This window comes from Chiloscyllium plagiosum, unplaced genomic scaffold (genome assembly GCF_037043375.1).
Source record: "Chiloscyllium plagiosum isolate Xiang-an unplaced genomic scaffold, Cpla_swu_hap1 HiC_scaffold_15, whole genome shotgun sequence".
NCBI classification, from domain to species: domain Eukaryota; kingdom Metazoa; phylum Chordata; class Chondrichthyes; order Orectolobiformes; family Hemiscylliidae; genus Chiloscyllium; species Chiloscyllium plagiosum.
The window spans coordinates 40631107-40649654 of NW_028270153.1; the positions used below are offsets into that span (position 1 = coordinate 40631107).

The 18548-nt window shown below is 38.2% G+C and overlaps 1 protein-coding gene across 1 annotated transcript in view; it reads left to right on the top strand.

The window, feature by feature from the left end:
• The window catches only part of gmeb2 (glucocorticoid modulatory element binding protein 2), a 63961-nt gene that overhangs the window by 28576 nt on the left and 16837 nt on the right, over positions 1–18548 (top strand). The window contains exons 3-6 of the mRNA XM_043710332.2: positions 1204–1295; positions 9276–9406; positions 9936–10039; positions 15915–16072. Of these exons, the coding sequence (XP_043566267.1) occupies positions 1204–1295; positions 9276–9406; positions 9936–10039; positions 15915–16072 (485 nt within the window). The remainder of the gene's footprint in view (positions 1–1203; positions 1296–9275; positions 9407–9935; positions 10040–15914; positions 16073–18548) is intronic.

Here is an 18548-nt window from a genome sequence, read left to right on the forward strand (position 1 = left end):
CTTGGACCGTGTGCTCCTCAAAGAATGTACATTGTTAAATCAGTGTATTTAAAGCATATTGAGACACCGCAGAGTGAAATAAGTTTGGAAAACGATAAAAGATGTTTTTCGTTGCTATAAGGGAAGGCATTACTATGTAGTAGCTGGGCTATAGTGCATATAATACACATCCTTTATATCTGTTTTGTTTTCTGTAACTTCCAACTGGAAATGTTTGCCCTTGAACTACATACCTGGTGTGGAATGTATTCTGAAAATACTAAGACTATTAGTCAAATCGAATGGAGCATGTTGTCTTGGAAATGTTAAAGTTTCTTCGAAATGCTGTAATATTCAAGCCAAAATGTTTTCCTAGTGTTTTGTGTACAAATGTTATGAATAAAGTACATGATTAGGAAAAAATACTCAATAAAGCAACATCTTATCGTTTATTTCAAATAATATAGATTTAGTGCCACATTTAATATTGTTAATTGTTCATAATTGGCTCAATTGCTTTTTTGGGAAGGTTCTGTTAAGTACAAGTGATTTAAGGCCTTGACACAAACGATGAAAATATCTTTGATTATTAGATGGTTGGTGATGGTTGTAAAATTTGACTTTTAATTTCACATAGTAGTCATGTTTAAAATATTTTTCCTAGATAAAATAAGTCCAAATTTTGTATCATTTGAGATAAGCTTGTGTAAAGTGGTAATGATTAAACAAATTTTGTAATACTGTTTTTGGGTCAACTTGTTAAAGATTTCTGCTCTGGGAAAATTTTGCCAATGCTGACAATCCTTATCAAATTGAGGCATTTGCAGTTGTGATATAGCTCAGCTAGCTAAGTAGTAATGCCTTTCACTATAGCTTAGAGAAAAAGTCTTTAAGGTACTAAGTTGACTGAGTTTGAGGACAGACCTCTGACCTGAAGGCACTGCAATACCCAGGCCTCCTGTGGCATAATTTAGTGATTAAAAACATAATACTAAAAAATTAGCCATATTGTATACCATTTATTTAAAATGATTATTCATCCATCTTTAACTTTTAAAAGAACAGATGAATTAAATGGGGAACATCTGTCATTGGAATTCTGTATAGCACATTAAGTACAGATTATCACATAGTTATATAAATGACATTTTTATGCATACTATTAACATTGGTTGGTTGTGATACTCCTAATACTAACAGCATTCTTTGTTTCTGATTGAGCAGTGGAGGATTAAGTGACGACAGTATGGACTCTGTCAACACTCCTGGAGCCTATTCATCTTCCTCCACATTGATCCAGAAAGGTGATGTTATTGGTAAGTGGAAAGACTGCTTTCAGTGAGTAATGGATAATAATACGTTGTGGCAATAATTGTGATTTAGACTTAAAACCTATTTTGTCTATTCTTGCTTTTAAGAATTAGAAGTAAATGTAAATCTGAACAATGATAGTGAAGGAGTAGCTAAATTAGCATTGCATCTTTTACGGTACGGAGTAAACTTGCATCCCTCTGAAAGTAACTTAAAAACTCAATGTGGAACACCAGTTGCATCTGAGGGACTTTGCAATGTATAGAACAATATTTTTAAATATTTCATCTGGATTTTAGCTTTGCAGTTGTTCAAAATTGATGTTTCACTTGTTAAACCCCAATTTACTTGTGTGTCAGCTGGAAGAACTTCAATTCCTGATGTGCCCAGGAACAGCTGTTACATTTGAGGCACGGGACAGCCACTTACTCTTCTAAGCATTCTGGTTGCTTTGGTGGCCTTTGCAGGGACAGTAGTTTATGTGCGTATGATGCCACATGACCTCTTGAAATCAGGGAAAAGAGGCTCCAGGCGGCAGAGGTTGTTAGCAAGTTTCAGGCACTCGGGGTTGTGGAGAGGTCCTGAGGAGCTGAGAACGTGATGTAAAGAGAAAGGAACAGGCAAAGACCTCATTTTGCAAAAATGCAGTAATTGGCTCTGAGGAGTCATTCAAGTTCCAGGAACTATTTGATAGCTGAGAGTGGAGGTAAAAGAAACCCAAAAGCAGTATTTGTTTGATATAGCTGAGAAATATTAGAGCACAGACAACCCTGGGTAATGCCAAAGAGCTGGAATTGTGCCAGTGAGGAGGTTATGGACTATCGCCTCAGGAGTCCCAGGGTGTACAGGTTCCTAGCTCCTTGAAAGTGGAATCGCAGGTAGATAGGATAGTGAAGAAGGCGTTTGGTATGCTTTCCTTTATTGGTCAGAGTATTGAGTACAGGCGTTAGGAGGTCATGTTGCGGCTGTACAGGACATTGGTTAGGCCACTGTTGGAATATTGCATGCAATTCTGATCTCCTTCCTATCAGAAAGATGTTGTGAAACTTGAAAGGGTTCAGAAAAGATTTACAAGGATGTTGCCAGGGTTGGAGGATCTGAGCTACAGGGAGAGACTGAACAGGCTGGGGCTGTTTTCCCTGGAGCGTAGGAGGCTGAGGGGTGACCTTATAGAGGTTTACAAAATTATGAGGGGCATGGATGGGATAAATAGACAAATTCTTTTCCCTTGGGGGCGGAGAGTCCAGAACTAGAGGGCATAGGTTTAGGGTGAGAGGGGAAAGATATAAAAGGGAACTAAGGGGCAACTTTTTCACGCAGTGGGTTCGATGTGTATGAAATGAGCTGCCAGAGGATGTGGTGGAGGCTGGTACAATTGCATCATTTAAGAGGCATTTGGATGGGTAAATGAATAGGAAGGGTTTGGAGGGATATGGGCCGGGTGCTGGCAGGTGGGACTAGATTGGGTTGGGATGTCTGGTCGGCATGGACGGGTTGGACCGAAGGGTCTGTTTCCGTGCTGTACATCTCTGTGACTCTATGACCTGATCAATCTTTGAGGCAGTCCATGGCGGAATAACTTTTGAGGCTGTTCTGAAGTTATGCCATTGAAAATGAAGAATTAGAATCTCTTCTAGGGAGATAAAGTTGAAATGAGATTTGGTGTCCCATTGTAGTATTACCATCTGGGTGCGTGCTGAATAAACTAAGGAATCTCTCTTGGCTACATCTGCTATTTAGTGTACTCTGAGGGGTGTTTGTGTCAAACCATTTTATCTCGTTAGTTGTAGATTTCAGCTTAAAAAGTGTTTATATATTGTAGATTATTTTAATAGGGAGTTGGTTAACTCAGTTGGTTGAATGGCTTGTTTGCAGTGCAAAGAGATGCCACAGCATGGTTTAATTTCCCACACCAGCTGAGGTTACCATGAAGGACTCTCCTTCTCAACCTCTCTCCTTGCTAGAGACATGGTAACTCTCAGATTAAACCAACACCAGTCATATCTGTCTCACAAGAGACCAGGCTGTAGTCTGGTAAGACTATGGCGAATTTACCGATACTTTTAGATTATTAGACCTTTCTAACTTGATAACGTTTATTTTGCTTGTTCACAATCCTGAAATATTGTGGTTGCTGGCCCATTGCCAGTTCATAACAAAATTTGCGGTCTTATTCAGGTTATAACAACTGTAATTGAATTATTTACATATTGAGTCAAGTGTTTGCAGTCTGTGTAAAAGAAACTGACAACTGTTTTAATTCCTCAGATAAAGTAATTCAACATAGCTTATTTCTCAACAGAATATTTACTGTAGTTGCATCATTGATCACTCAGGGAACTGAAATGGGGAAAATGCAGAATTACACTCTGGGTTGTAATGAGTCTTTGGTCATTCAGTGAAAAATGCAACATTGTAACATTCATGGGTATAGAGAATTCCAAAGTTACTAGGTGGCTACATTCTGTTTTGCCCTGTGTTAGCAGTGGGCTTTTTGCAACATTTTTATGATCACTCAGAATATTTCTGGGGTCGCAGACAGTTGAAGTAGACTCCATGTTAGGAGGACTCATTTTAGTTGTCCTGAATGGAAGAAGTCTAGAGCAATTGGATGGATCTGTGCTGTTGGAACAAACTCAGAAAAATTCTAGGAATTAATAAGCAGCTAAGAACTGAGTCAGGGCTCTAATATCCTGGGGAGTTGTGAAAGTGAAAGGGTCACTGGTTGTCATTCTGGGGAAGTCATGAGGGTTTTGGAAGAAGTCGCAGCTGGAAATGTGTTGCTGGAAAAGCGCAGCAGGTCAGGCAGCATCCAGGGAACAGGAGAATCGACGTTTTGGGCATAAGCCCTTCTTCAGGAAGAAGTCTACAAGCATTAATACTTCAGTGCAGCTGAGAGTGAGGATGTTGAAAAGACTGTAAACAACATTTGTTTTGATGTATTATGATCGACCATATGACCTCTGTTTACTCCCATGATACTTCTGTGATTTTGTTAATGTAAATGAAGAAGATGAGAGTTCAGGGAAAACCCATGGATAATCTTTCGGCTGGTGAAGCCTGCTATGAGCAAAAAAACATCAAGAATGGGAGCAAAGGCTGGCATTTGGCCCATTGAGCCTGCTCACCATTCAATATGAAAATGAATGATTCGGTATTTTACAACTTCACTCACTCTTCCCCATACGCCTTGAAGCCCTGAGAAGCTGGAGATAAATCAAATGTTTCAGTAGTGGATTGCAGTTATGGAGTCAAGGTGAGTGAATCCAGGACAGGAAGGTGATGCAGTCCATGACGGAATTGCTCTTAAAAGGAGTGACCAGCAAAAGTGAAGAATTATAATCCCTTGTAAAGTTCAATGAGATTTGATGACACGTTGTGTCATCAATGGTTGGGTAGGAGTTACTGAGAAATCTTTGGGATCTGTCCTGATCATATTTGCTATGATATCTGCTGTGGGGTATAAAAATATTACCCATGTTAATCACATCAAATTTTAATTTCTTGGTGTTAGAAATATGGATTACATATATTTTAGATTGTATTAAAGTATTGTCGCTTGTTCAAAACCATGGAATGTTGTAGCTTTACTCTCTTAGTAAATCCCCTTGATAAAACCTTTTGCCACGATTTAAAAAAAAATAGGGTTTTTGAACCCTAACTAGATTGAAACATGGTTCGGTCAATAGTACCTGGAAATGTAGCATAAAGTCGGTGGTCTGGTCTGGAATCATAACAGGTGAAATTTACTGATTTTTAAATGATGGGATATCAAAGGAAACTTATGTACATATTTTGTGATTTTGAAATCTTAATAGCAGTAGTAGATGTACTTTATACTGCAGTGCTCTTGCATAAGAGGAAATTAGGTTACCAGATGACATGGCTGTCATCATGGGCAGTCAGTTAATCTGAACTTCAAGCTACCATCACTAAGTGACTTGATTTCATCATATACTTTGGCAAAGGAAGACCACTGATTAATCAAACAATCTTTCAACATAATCATATTCCTACAGCTTTTATAATGAAAATAGATTTAACCACATAGTGCTGGAATTAATAATGACACTAGCAAAACCGCTAGTAAAATTTGGGCATTTCATTCACCATAAGTGCTTCCTGAAGAAATTTTTTTCAAGCAAATTTTAGTTTTAGTAAGGTTTCCAACTAATACTAGTGTTGTTATATTTATGGAACACATGTTTTCCCTAGATAATAAAACCACATCATGCTGTGGAAACATTTATTTGTCCTGCTATGTTATTTTACAGTGAACTACAAAGGGGGTATTTGCTTGTTGGTATCCTTTCTGTTTTGATGCATGGAATGGTGCATGGTGAACTCACCAGTGCTTGGCTAAAATGAATGGTCTTTAGAGATTTACAAAAAACTAAAATATGTCAGGAGCGAGGAGGAAGAAAGCAAATAAACAGTTTGAGTTTAATAGAAAATCAACAAATAATATATATAAAAATAGTTCAAGTTGGAAAAACAAAATTATTCGAGGAGACAGGGAGAAACAAAGCAAGTGCAACAGTGTTGATAAGAAAGCTTATCTTTTTCTAGCAGACACCCATGCAATAGAGAGATTCCAGTTTTTGTTACTGTCTTAATAAGTGTTTTATTAGTGTCACAGTGACTAAACAGAAAACATCCAAGACCATTACCCCATTATTATAACTGGTGATGGTAGGGTTAAAATACCATGCATATTTCTGTGATGAAAACATTTGCCTCATATAATTAAGATTATATATAAATTGCTAATAAGGACTGAAAAGTGGAGCCTCTCTTGAATTTTGAAATGCTGTCATTTTCTCTGAATAGATGTCCAAGAGAGTTGTGTGTACCAAGCCTACCTTCGTAGTCATGTTTAAATAACTTATGTATTACATACAATATCCTGTGAGGGAGTTCGCTTAATCACACTTGAACATTATTGTGTGATTAAATAATTTTTTTTATGGCTTATAGATTCCAATTTCATATTTAAAAAGGAATATATAGATATATAAATGTTTGTAGATGTCTATAATTAACTTTTCCCTTGTATAATTTGTGTGGTGTTATATCTCTTTCCTTCAGTAATCGGTTTAGAAGCAGTACTCAGAATTATCGTGAACTGCAACTCTCCTTGGGAGACAGTAATTCTTTGACAATTGGAGCATAGTAAGTCTAGAATGACTTCAAACTCTTCATAAGCAATATGAAAACTAAAACCGTTCCAACCGTAACCAGATTATTTTCCATTTCAGTGTGAAGTCATGTTATTGAGGAATCATTTTATTTATTAAGCTAAGAGTACTTTTTCTCAAACTTGGGAGAAATAGTTATTCTTAAAATGGAAGTAATAAGCTCCACCTTTTGGTGGATCATGTATCTGAACAGTCAGGGTTCATGTATTTGTTCTCTTTTTTCTTACATTTACCTGTAATACTGGATGCAACCTGAAGGTTGTGGTAGTATCCTTTTATTTAAAAAGTGTGGTCTCTTGATCTCAACCTTAACTGCCATGTTAGGATTTTGCTATTAAAGACCTTAAATCAAAACATCAATATTTTATAGTTTAAACCAGTATGTCTACATTTTTATAATGGGAGAAACCTATTTACTGACTGTAATGGATCCCATCAGTGGTGACATTGTGGCACATGTTGTCCTAGATTCATTTACCATTTTTTTTTTTATATTCAAAATTTGGATTTTTTTCCACTAAATTTAGCAGTGCTTCAGGTTATCATCTGCTGAATACTGATCTCATTGCCTGGTTCTTTAACTGCCCAGCTTTGGATCTCAAATTATAACTTATCCACATGATTCCCAGTCTATATTTCAAAGTCACTTATTGATTTGTACATCAAATTTTAGTATTCAACTCAACACCTGCCCCCACCAATCACTTTGGCCCTCAGGCACCATGAAAATTCTCCTTCTCCGTCATTTTCCTTCCCATATTATCATCACTGATTTCTAAATTTATGTTGTGACCTCTGATTTTTAAACACACATCGTCCTTAGCATTTCTATTTGGGGAGGCTAAATATTCCTAAACTTCTAAAGTATAGAAATTCTTTATAAACCATTAAACAGGTAACAGTTATTACTAAACAAGTATGTTACACTACATTCTAAGTAATGTTATAAAGCAGAGTCTTTTTAGTATCAAATATTGAACAGGTTTTCATTTTATTTTAATTTCCTTTTGTATTGATGGACAAATCTGGCATTAGGGCACCATACACCTAAAAATAAATCTGTGCATTTCATTAGCTTTACAGCTGTTAATGAAAACTAAGAGGTGATTTTCTGACTTAAAAACATTAACAAGGCTTTTTGTATTTTAACTCACCCTTTACATGTCTACAGGCAGCACATTGAAATCCTCAACAGGTTTTAAAAAATAGTCAGTCACACAGATGATAAAACAATATTGAACCATGTTACACAATAGCTAGAAATATATTAAAATCTTGAACTACTTGAATAATTCATGTAATCTAGATCCTTGTCAGTATTATCAGACAGGCATCACCAATTATGTGGATTTCATACAGACTGCACTACAAATCTACACACTTGCCTGGCACTTTAGTCAGGAATTTAGATGTGATCATTGCATTCAGTAGCCCACATACTCAAAATATACATGGAAGGTGTGAGTGGATCTATCCCCAAAATCCCCAGACTACCTTCGAAAATCCATTCACTGGGCTAACAAATCAGGCTCATGTTGCCACCCATTCATAGTACAGAAGGGAGGGTGTGTAGATGTTCCTGCAACTGCAGACTGGTTCTCTCCCGTGCAGGCTGCTGATGGGTTCATAGTGAACCTATTGGCTTGGGAGAGAAGCAGTCTGTAATTTGGGAATTTGTGGTGAGTGGTAGCAGTCTGTCAGGGTGGAGGAAGCGGAGTTGGGAATGGACAGTGAGGCTGGTGAACAAGTCTAGGAAGAGTAAGGAGGAAGGGTTTGGCTGGGGGCTAGATGGGTGGTTGCAGTGAGGCTGCAAAATGGGGAGTAAGAAGCTGCAAAAGGAAATAAGAGCCTGCAATAAGGAAGAAGTGTCTGCAGAAGGTGGAAAGAATCTGAAAGAGAGAGATGGCCTACAAAGGGTGGAAAGAATCTAGAAGTGGGCAGCAAGAGGGTAAAACGAAACCTTTCAATAAAGAATACTCACTTAACTAGGAACAGAGAATCTGAAGTAATGGATTCCTTGCAAATTAGCATGGCATCTTTAGATAAAAACTGCAGGAGATCAAGAGATCTATATGTGCAGTGTGGGTATAATTACATAAATTATTATTGAATTGTTTATTCCATTAAAAGTTGGGTTTATGTATTGTCACATTTAAAAGTATCTTGTAGACTATGAAATACCGAAGACGCAGTGGCTGTGTTAGAGACAAAAATGCAATGGTTTAACTGTGATCTCACCAGTCTGTTGAAAGCATGTTTAGGACAGCGTTTTGTGTTTGGAAGTGTTTTTAATTTGAAAAAAAAAACAAATTGTTGCTGTTGTCTGTAGCCAATTTAAATACAGTAGTGTCTAGGAATTTAATATTCTCTTTGTGAATTGTTGCTTCAAGTTGAAAGGAACAGTGATTATTGGAAATATTTGTGCTTCCTCTAGTTTCTGCTTCTGTGTGCATCAAATCTCCCACATATTAACATAAATACAAAAGTTCACTAAGTGACCAATTGCTTGTACGAAGGAATTAGCATGACTGAGAAAGGAGCCACTAAAATCCAAAAAGTTGTCCCTGAAAATATAAAGTAAACCTTTGAGGAATCTCAAAAGGAACTGTTGGGGCACTTTGAAAGGCTGGGTAAAATGAATAGGTTCAGTCCTGTACTGACTGGTGCAGTCTGAGTGAGAGCTGAATCAAATCTTTTATCTGAAGTGATCTCTATTTTCCTCTCTACGAGGGCAACATTGTTCATGGTTTAATAAATTTGAAATGTTTATTTGTTTGCTCTTTGTAGAGGTAAAAATTGCTGGAGAGGGAGATAATATAGAGCCAGAAATAATTTATCCTATAACCTGTGGAGAAAGTAAAGCTAACCTCATTTGGAAAAAGTTTGTTTGTCCTGGTATCAACATAAAATGTGTTCAGGTGAGTGTTCTGTTCTTGCTCTTTGTTTAGAACCTTTTGTAGTAAAGTGCTAGATAAGAGAAAATTACACTTCTTTTGCTGGAACAGGCAAACACTTAACTTTAGAATAAGTGATAATGGTAGTTTTGAAGCACCAGTTGGCAGTCTTTAGAATTACCTCAAAGGTGCTTTCCACAATTCCTACCTGCCTTATTTTGTGTTTCCAGCAATTTGGTGCCTTTTCAAAGATGGAGTAAAAACCTAATGAAAATATATCACTGTACCATGAGTGCATTGTTTCTTTCATTTGGGTATTTGTATGATCTTCTTTCTACTCTTCTGATTAGATCTCAGCAGCTTATGTATCATCTTGCACAAACAGATCATACCTAATGGGAGGGAAAATAGAGGGAATGTGATACAAGAAAAGGAAATAAATTATTTTGGGGAGACTCATTCTACACTACCTTAGTGAAATTGTTACAGCAGCAAAACCTAATATTTAACTTCCTACAGCTATTAAGTTGCAGTGTCTTATTTTTCTTTCCAGTTTGACAATCAACTTATAAGCCCCAAAGAATTTGTGAATCTAGCTGGAAAATCTACATTGAAAGACTGGAAGAGAGCTATCCGTTTGAATGGTGTGATGCTGAGGTTTGAGATACACTACAACTATTTAATAAAAAGTTTGATTTGTTCTCAGTGTAATTTCAAAATTTAAACAAGAATAAACATGTTTTAATGATCAATCTTAAAATGGAGTTGCGTTGCCCAGAGAATATGATGATACCAAAATCTAGGACTAAATGTGCCATTTTTCTAATCGCAAAGACTTGATGAGGAAAAGATCAATCTCAGTAACACTTGAACTTTGGGGTCTGTAGTAACCCTTAGTTCGTGAAATGTATACAGTCATGCTGGATTTCATATTAGTAAAGAGGTTAGTACACACTCTGAAAGAATGCAGAGCATGCAGATCATGGCACGTGACATGAGCATAGGCATTTTGGAATTCGATTTTCAATCCAGCACCGTCTTAACCTCACAAACTTATCTTGGACTAAAAGAATACAAAGGACCCCTCGCCAGCACTTTTTAAAGGGATTATCCAGGTCTTACAGGTTTGTTTTGTAGTTGAATTCTTCTGGTTCATATCACAATTGTACATGTTTTTACTGCTTTCTGCAATTTGAAATCTTTAAAGGTTTACAGAGAATGGTGTGAGGTATTGAAGTACTTTTTACTGACTTAAAGCTTCTATACAATCTGGCAATTTACATTTGCAGCCTTTTCTTTTGGAATACAGGATTTCTGAAAGAAGGAAAAGAAGCTGCTCAGAGTAAAGCATGTTGCTAAGAGAGGGAGAGGAGGAGGGGAAGTATTTTCAGCAAGAGGTCACATCTACCTAGGAAGCTTGGGGTGGGGTGGGGAAGTTTAATCTCACACCTGAAAATCAACAACAGCCAATGTCTGAGATTCCTGTGCATCTCGTTTCACATTTTTGCAACAATTGATGGTAGTCATTATAGTCACTATTACTGAAACTGTGATTACCTTCCAGATTTTATTAATTAAACCTGCTATGGTGAGATTTGAACCTGTGTCCCCAGGTTCTGGGCTTCTGGATTACTAGTCGAGTGATATTATCACTACAACAACTTTTTGCTTTCTTTTCATTCATTCAAGGAAGGTGAGCATCAGTGCTCAATCAACATTATTGCCTATCTCAAGTTGACTTTGAGATGGTGGTAGTGAGCATCCTCTCGAATTGCTATAGTCCATTTGGTGTAGATACCCACACAATGCTGTTAGGGTAGGAGTTCTGGGATTTTTACCGAGTGAAATTGAAGGAACATTGATATATTCCCAAGTCAAGATGCTAAGTGGCCTAGGGGTGAGTTTTCAGGCGGAACTTGTATTTGCTGCCCTTGCCATCTAGAATGCAGTGGCCATGGTTTGAAAGGCGCTTGATGAATTTTTGCCCTGAATCTTGTAGACAGAAGCAACAGTGTGTACTGAGTGTTGGTGGGTGAGGGAGTGAATATTTGTGCTCGTGGTACCAATCAAGAGAACTGCTTTAGCTTGGATGGTGTCAGCCCTCTCGAGTGTCTTTGGAGCTGCACTTATGTAAGGAAGTGGGAAGTATTGCAGCAGACTTTGCCTTGTAGCCTGTGAAGAGACTTTGGGGAATCAAGAGGTGAGTTACTTAACACAGGATACCTAACATCTGATTTATCCTTGTAACAACAGTTTTTGTATAGCTAGTCCAGTTCAGTTTCTGCTCAGTGGGAACCCCAGGATGAAGTTAGTGGGAAATTTTAACAATGGTAATGCCATTGGAAAGGGTAAGTTGTTGGGTTCTCTCGTGTTGAAGGTGGTCATTGCCTGGCACGTGTATGGCATGAATGTTGATTGCCACATGTCAGTCCAAACCTAGATATTGTCCAGTTTGTGCTGCATTTGAACATAGACTGCTTCAGTAACCAAGATCATTGCTGAAGTATGTGAAAATGATTGAACCTAAGACACTATCCTGACGAACATCTGCATAACTGTCCTACAGCTGAGATGACTAACCTCCAACAATTGCAACCATCCTCCTTTGTGTTAGATATTACTGCAACCATTGGAGAATTTCCTGATTCAGATTGATTATAATTTTTCTCTGACTTCTTGATACTACACTTGGTCAAATACAGCCTTAATGTCAAGGGCAGTCACTTTCATCGCACCTCTGAAACACAGCTGTTTGGCTCATTATGAACCAAGGCTGTAATTAAGTTGGGCCCTGACTCAACCCAAACTGAGTGTTAGAGAGTAGTTTATTACTAACAAGTGATTCTTGATAGCACTGCTGATGACCCCTTCCTTCACTTTACTGATGATTAAGAGTAAATTGATGGGGCAGTAATTGACCAGGTTAGATTTATCCTGCATTATGTGCACAGGGCATATCTGGGCCGACAACCTCTCCAGTTTTAGCAGCACTAACTTATGAAAAGTCATTCAAACTGATAGTTAATGCCAGTGATGTTAGTTGGTGTGGGTACAATTTCACTACAAGATGAAATGGGCATTGAACAACCTGAGAGATTTTTTTGGAGACAGTTATTCAGTTGTGGAGAAAGAGATGTTCACTTTTGTGTTGACACCTCATTACATTGAAATTTGCTAACAACGCTAAACAAATGTCAGTTTCTTTGAGCCCAATCCCTTGATTTGTTTGTTTTCAAGAAATTTCAGGTTTCTCTGGAGTTTAATACTCTAGCTGTGCAATTTAAAATTCATTCATGTTGCACTTGAAAAATAACATTGGGATGGTGGACCGTTTGTCAAGAACACATATGAAGGAAACCAAATGATGATGTCCAATTGGACTTGTATAAAGTGTGTTGTCATGAAACTCATTGTTTATTTAATGTCGATATGTTATTATTAATGTAATGTAGAAATAGTGTTAAAGAACTTCTTGATAGAAATAAAAATGCCTCTTAAAGGTATTCATCTGTGGTGGCAGGGAGTGGGAAAGATGTGAAATATATATAATTTATATATGCTAATATTCTTTGAGTTTGGATTTCAACATTGTGGCATATGAGTGTTGGCTACTTTTGTGAAGGGTTTTCTTTTTGTTCTTCTGAAATAGTGACCTAATTTAGTGTGTGTCAGAGCAGGTGACTGCAAACCTGGAGTGGTATGTTTGCAACAGATAGAGTAAACTAGAATTTTCAGCTAAGAATAATTAACATTCATTTTAGTTTAGGAAATATCAGAAATTGAAAGTTTTTAGGGTAGTTTGGAAGAAATTTGATGGGGAAAAAACAAGAATAATTTCTGTCTTAGAAACAAGCTTTACAGAGCAGTCCAGGCAATAGGTCACCTCAGCAGAAGTTTTTAGTTTATGCAGCTTCAAGACCAAAAGCAGTTGGGTGAGAAATCTTGTTTATTAGAAACTGGGAAAGTTCAAGCAGTCAATTTTGTGGCTATTTGTGTAAGAACGTTCCACAGTTCACAGGAAAGAAAAGTCTGGGTGAATCCATTAAGTAGAACTTAGTTAATACTGAAGAGTTAAATTCTCCCAATGGATGATGTTGAAAAATAGGTTCAAAACACTTCTGTTTATTTTAATTTTTTTCTGAATTGTCTTCTATATTGGATAACATGGCTTTTATTTATTTCTTCTTGTGTAATGCAATGCTGCTGTGGTTAAAGGAACTCTGCAGCCTTGTGTGACTGTATTTCAATGACAGATCTGTTTTTAAATTTTTTAATGTGGCCAGGCAAGCCATATTTCATTCTATGATCCTAATTGTCCATCAGCTGGAATAATGATGCACTTACATAACAACAATTGGAACAAATTCGTTGAAAAGAAATATTTGTCCTTTTTACCCCAGCAGTAGAATCACAGAATAGAATCCCGAAGGTGCAGATTTAGGCCACTCGGCCGATCAAGTCATCATCGATCTTCCAAAGAGTGTCCCACCCAGACCCACCTCCCTACCATATCTCTCTTTTACTATGGATAATCTAGCTACCTGCACATCCCTGGACATTATGGGGTAATTTGACATGGCCAATCTATCTATACTGCACATCTTTGGACTGCAGGACCAACTGGCAGAAACCCATGCAGACACAGGGAGAACATGCAAATTCCAGACCGGCAATCACCTCAGGCTAGAATTGAACTTGGGTCCCTGGTGCTGTGAGGCAGCAGTGCTAACAACTGTGCATCTATGCTACCCACTCAATCTTATGCTAAAGCCTCAGTGAAGAGTCATCCATATTTCCATGCTACAGCTTTTTGCTCACCTGGCAGCACTGTAATTTGTTTCCTTTTCAACAGATTTCTGTGCAATCACTAGGTTCTGTTCATTTTTTCAGTTAATGTGGAACATTTAAACAGACTGTTAACTCAGTTCACTTTTAATACTGAATATGAATTCCTTAAATTCATGTCTTTCTCAGCCTTATGGAATATCTTTTTCTGACAACTCTATAGCCTTCTGCTTCTGGAGTATTCTTCTGATCAACTTGAGACTCTTTCCCAATCCGTGTGTGTGTTGCGTGTGTGTTTTTTTATTTTTGGAGACAAATAGTACCAGACCCTCTGCTATTTTGGACTTCTGATTTATCTGGTTTCTGGCTCTCCTGTCTCTGTATTGTAAATGTTAAGTCAGCAAAAGCCTTGGAACGTATTCCCCAGTGACTTGCTAGTCATATAGATTGTTGGATGTGAGAGTAGGATTAGATTTGAGAATACCACTATCTTCTAAGCATTCAGCCTTACAGCTGATCACCATGTTGGCATTGACTCTTTGCATAATGGGAAGCTCTGTTTCATTCATGAATGTCAAACCATGCAAGTATACCATTCCCTTCCAGTTTTTTTAAATTTCTTCTGTTGTGCAATACCTTCCCCAGTAAGGGAAAAATGGGTGTTTGTCAGTGACACGTGCAATATGCTAGGTTTATTTGGTTGTCATGGTGGAACAGATGAAAGTGTGTATGAGGTGTGAGATATGGTTCTAAGCCCTGCAATGTGCTCAATACATGAAGGGAGCTGAAGGACATGAATGAACCTAATAGTTCCGATTGTAAGAAACAGTTTCTAATATTGGGCAGGAAGTGGCTGCCGTTAATGAAAGAATTCAATAGATTGAAGATGCTTTCAGTTTCCATGACCACTCATGTGAGTCTTTTAACTTTTTACAACATACAGGTTTTTGGGGCTATACTCTAAATATTAACATCTATCGTTCTCTGTTTCCACTGTCTTTTCATTAAGTGTATGGAGAGCCTCATTGGTCATTGTGGGTAAAGGACATCTCTTCCTATTTCCATCTTTCAGAATCAGCACAGAAGAGATGAAAGCATTAGTAGTAAACTTGCATAAACACCCACATACACAATCAGTCTCCTCCCTTTTATTCCATAAGCAGTCATTGCTGCTTGTTGCATCATAAACTGTTTCCAGTCACTTTCAGCAATCACAATGCACCTTTCCTTTCAGAACTGTAGGTGAGTTATAACTGATGTCAGCAAATCATAACTTTGGGCCTGTGCTGAGGCTGGAAAACAGCTGGCTGCATGTAGCAGTCCAGCAGTCACAATGCACTTTCCTTTTTAGAGCTGTAAGTAAGCTGTATTAATAAGCAGCAAGTCATAATTGTAGGCCTGATGCTGGAAAACAGTGCTGGCTGCACATAGCATTGTCTACTCTTTGGATTGACTGCTAAGCTGTATGCTGCTGGCAATATAGTTGGACAATATGCATTAGTCTGTTTGAGTAAGGGGCAGATATAAAAAGTAACTATCATGCTGTCTCGGCCTTAGAAGGTTGGGGAAGATCAATTGTCAGTTAGCTTCACCTCAGTTCCCTTGTTGTTTGTAACAGTAGTGATAGACTGAAGTTGATATTAATAAGAGGATGTTGTCATTTAGATGTTTCTGGTTGATAATGCATATGTATAAGTTTCACATGCAACTCATTAACTAAATTTGTTTTACTTTTACTTCACTGAAGAAAAATCATGGATTCTGGAGAATTGGATTTCTACCAACATAGTAAAGTGTGTTCCAATACATGTCGTAGTACAAAAATTGATCTTTCCAGTGCCAGGTCATCTTTGAGCAGTCAGCAATCAACAGAGTACATCTCAGTGACTCCTGCTTTAGCTGATGGTAACACATTTTCTTTATTAATATCTATGCAGCTTTTGTATACTGACAGTCAAATTGAATGGGAGATTCTTTCTGCTTGAAAGAAGCTATTTGTTTTTGTTTCACAGGCACTCCTGAAGTAACCTAAATTGATTATGAAGAGAAAAAGATTAGTGAAGACTAATGTAGGACCCTTAGTTAAAAACAGAGGAAGATATAATGGAGAACTAAGAGATAGCAGATGAATTAAATACATATTTTGTGCCTGACTTCACAAAGGAGGACATAGATAACATGTCAAAATGTTGGGGACCAAAGGGTTGAATGAGAGGGAAGAACTGAAAGAAACAGTACTCGTATTGTACAGTATACAGTACATAAATGGTGTTGGGGAAATTGATGGGTTTAAAGGGCGACATCTCCTCAGGACCTCATCCCAGGGTTCTTAAGGAAATGACCCTAGAAATAGTGGATGCTTTGGTGGTCATCTTTCAAGAATCCTATAGACTCTCGAACAATTCCTATGGATTGGAGGATAGTTAACGTAACGCCACTGTTTAAAAAAGGAGGTGGAGTGAAAGAGAATTATAAACCAGTTGGCCTGACATCAGTTTTGGGGAAAGTGCTGGGGTTCAGTATAAAAGATTTAACAGAAGAGTGCTTAGAAAACAGTGGCAGGATCAGAAGCTGTCTGAATGGATTTGCAAAAGGACAGATTTACTAGAATCCTTTGAAGATGTAACTAGTGGAGTTGATTGGGGGGGAGGCGCAGTGCATGTGGCTTACTTGGACTTTCAGAAGGCTTTTGGTAAGGCCCCACACAAAAGAAAAGCTTATAAAATTAAATTGTATGAGACTGGGGGAAAAGTGTACTGAAATGGATAGAGTCAAAAAATGTGGTGCTGGAAAAGCACAGCAGGTCACGCAGCATCCGAGGAGCAGGTGAGTTGACGTTTCGAGCATAAGCTCTTCAGGACACTCCTGATGAAGAGCTTATGCTCAAAATGTTGACTCTCCTGCTCCTTGGATGATGCCTGACAGGTTGTGCTTTTCCAGCATCACACTTTTTGACTCTGACTCTGATCTGCAGCCTTTGCAGTTCTCACTTTCCCCTGAAATGGATAGAGAACTGGATGGCAACAGAAACAGACAGTAGGAATAAATAGCTAATTCTTCCAAGTGGCAGGCAGTGACTAGTGGGGTATTGCAGCAATCAGTGCGTGGACTCCAGCTATTCACAATATATATTATTGATTTGGACGAGGGACCTAAATGTAATATCTCCAAGTTTGCAGATGAGACAAAGTTGGTGGGAGGATGAACTATAGAGAGGATGCAGAGATGTCTCAGTTTAATTTGGACATTGAATAATTTGAATTTGAGTAACCAAATGCATGGCAGATAATGTGGATAAATGTGAGGTTATCCATTTTGAGAGCAAAAATGGGAAGGCAGATTATTACCTGATTGCCCCTCTACCTTTCCCAATTTATTGACAATAGGAGCTGGGTGTCCTTGGACTCTGGTCACTGAAAGACTAAACATAGATGCAGCAGTTGGTCAAGATGGCAAATGACACTTTGGTCGTCTTTGCAACAGGATTTACATACAGAAGCGAGAATGTCTTGCTATAATTGTACAGGGCCTTGTTGAGAAAACGTGGAGTATTATGTGCAGTTTTGGTCTCCTTTACTGGGAAATGATATACTAACTATGGAGCGAGAGCGGTGAAGGTTTATCAGACTGATTTTAGGAAGGCAGGACTGAAGTATGAAGAGAGATTGGATCTGTCGGAACTATATTCATTGAATTTAGAAGAATGGAGTGGAGGTGGTGTGGGGTGTTGAGGATCTCCTAGAAACCTATTAAATTCAAAGGGGAAAAGACAGGTTTACCACAGGAAGAATGTTCCCATTAATCAAAGTCCAGAACCAGCAGTCACCACATAAAGATACAGGTTAGACTAGTTGGCGCTGGAATGAGGAGAAATCTCATGTGATGAGTCTGTGGAATTCTGTCAGATATAGTTGTGAGGGATCAAAAGGTATGGGAGAAAGTGGGAACAAGGTACTGAGCTGAATGATTAGCCATGATCATATTGAATAGTGGAGCAGGCTTGGAGAGCCGAATGGTCTATTGCTGCTATTTTCTATGATACATACTGGAGATGTGCTGTCTTTTTATTTTGAGATATTCAGTTAAGATGCTTCATGATTATTAAACTGGACATATGTCATCTAGTGTAGACAAGCAGGAGGCTGGAAGAACACAGCAAGCCAGGCAGCATCAGGAGGTGGAGAAGTCAACTTTTTGGGTGTAATCCTTCTTCAGGACTGGGGGTAGGTGCAAATGGAGCTGAAGCTAAATGAGATGTGGGCGGTGCAGGGTGATGAGGTGCGGATAGGTGAACACAGATAGAGGATATAACCTGGTTGGTCATGGGAGGAGTGAATCCGGTTGGTGGCTGGAAGGAAGGCTCGATGAGAGGAATGAAAGG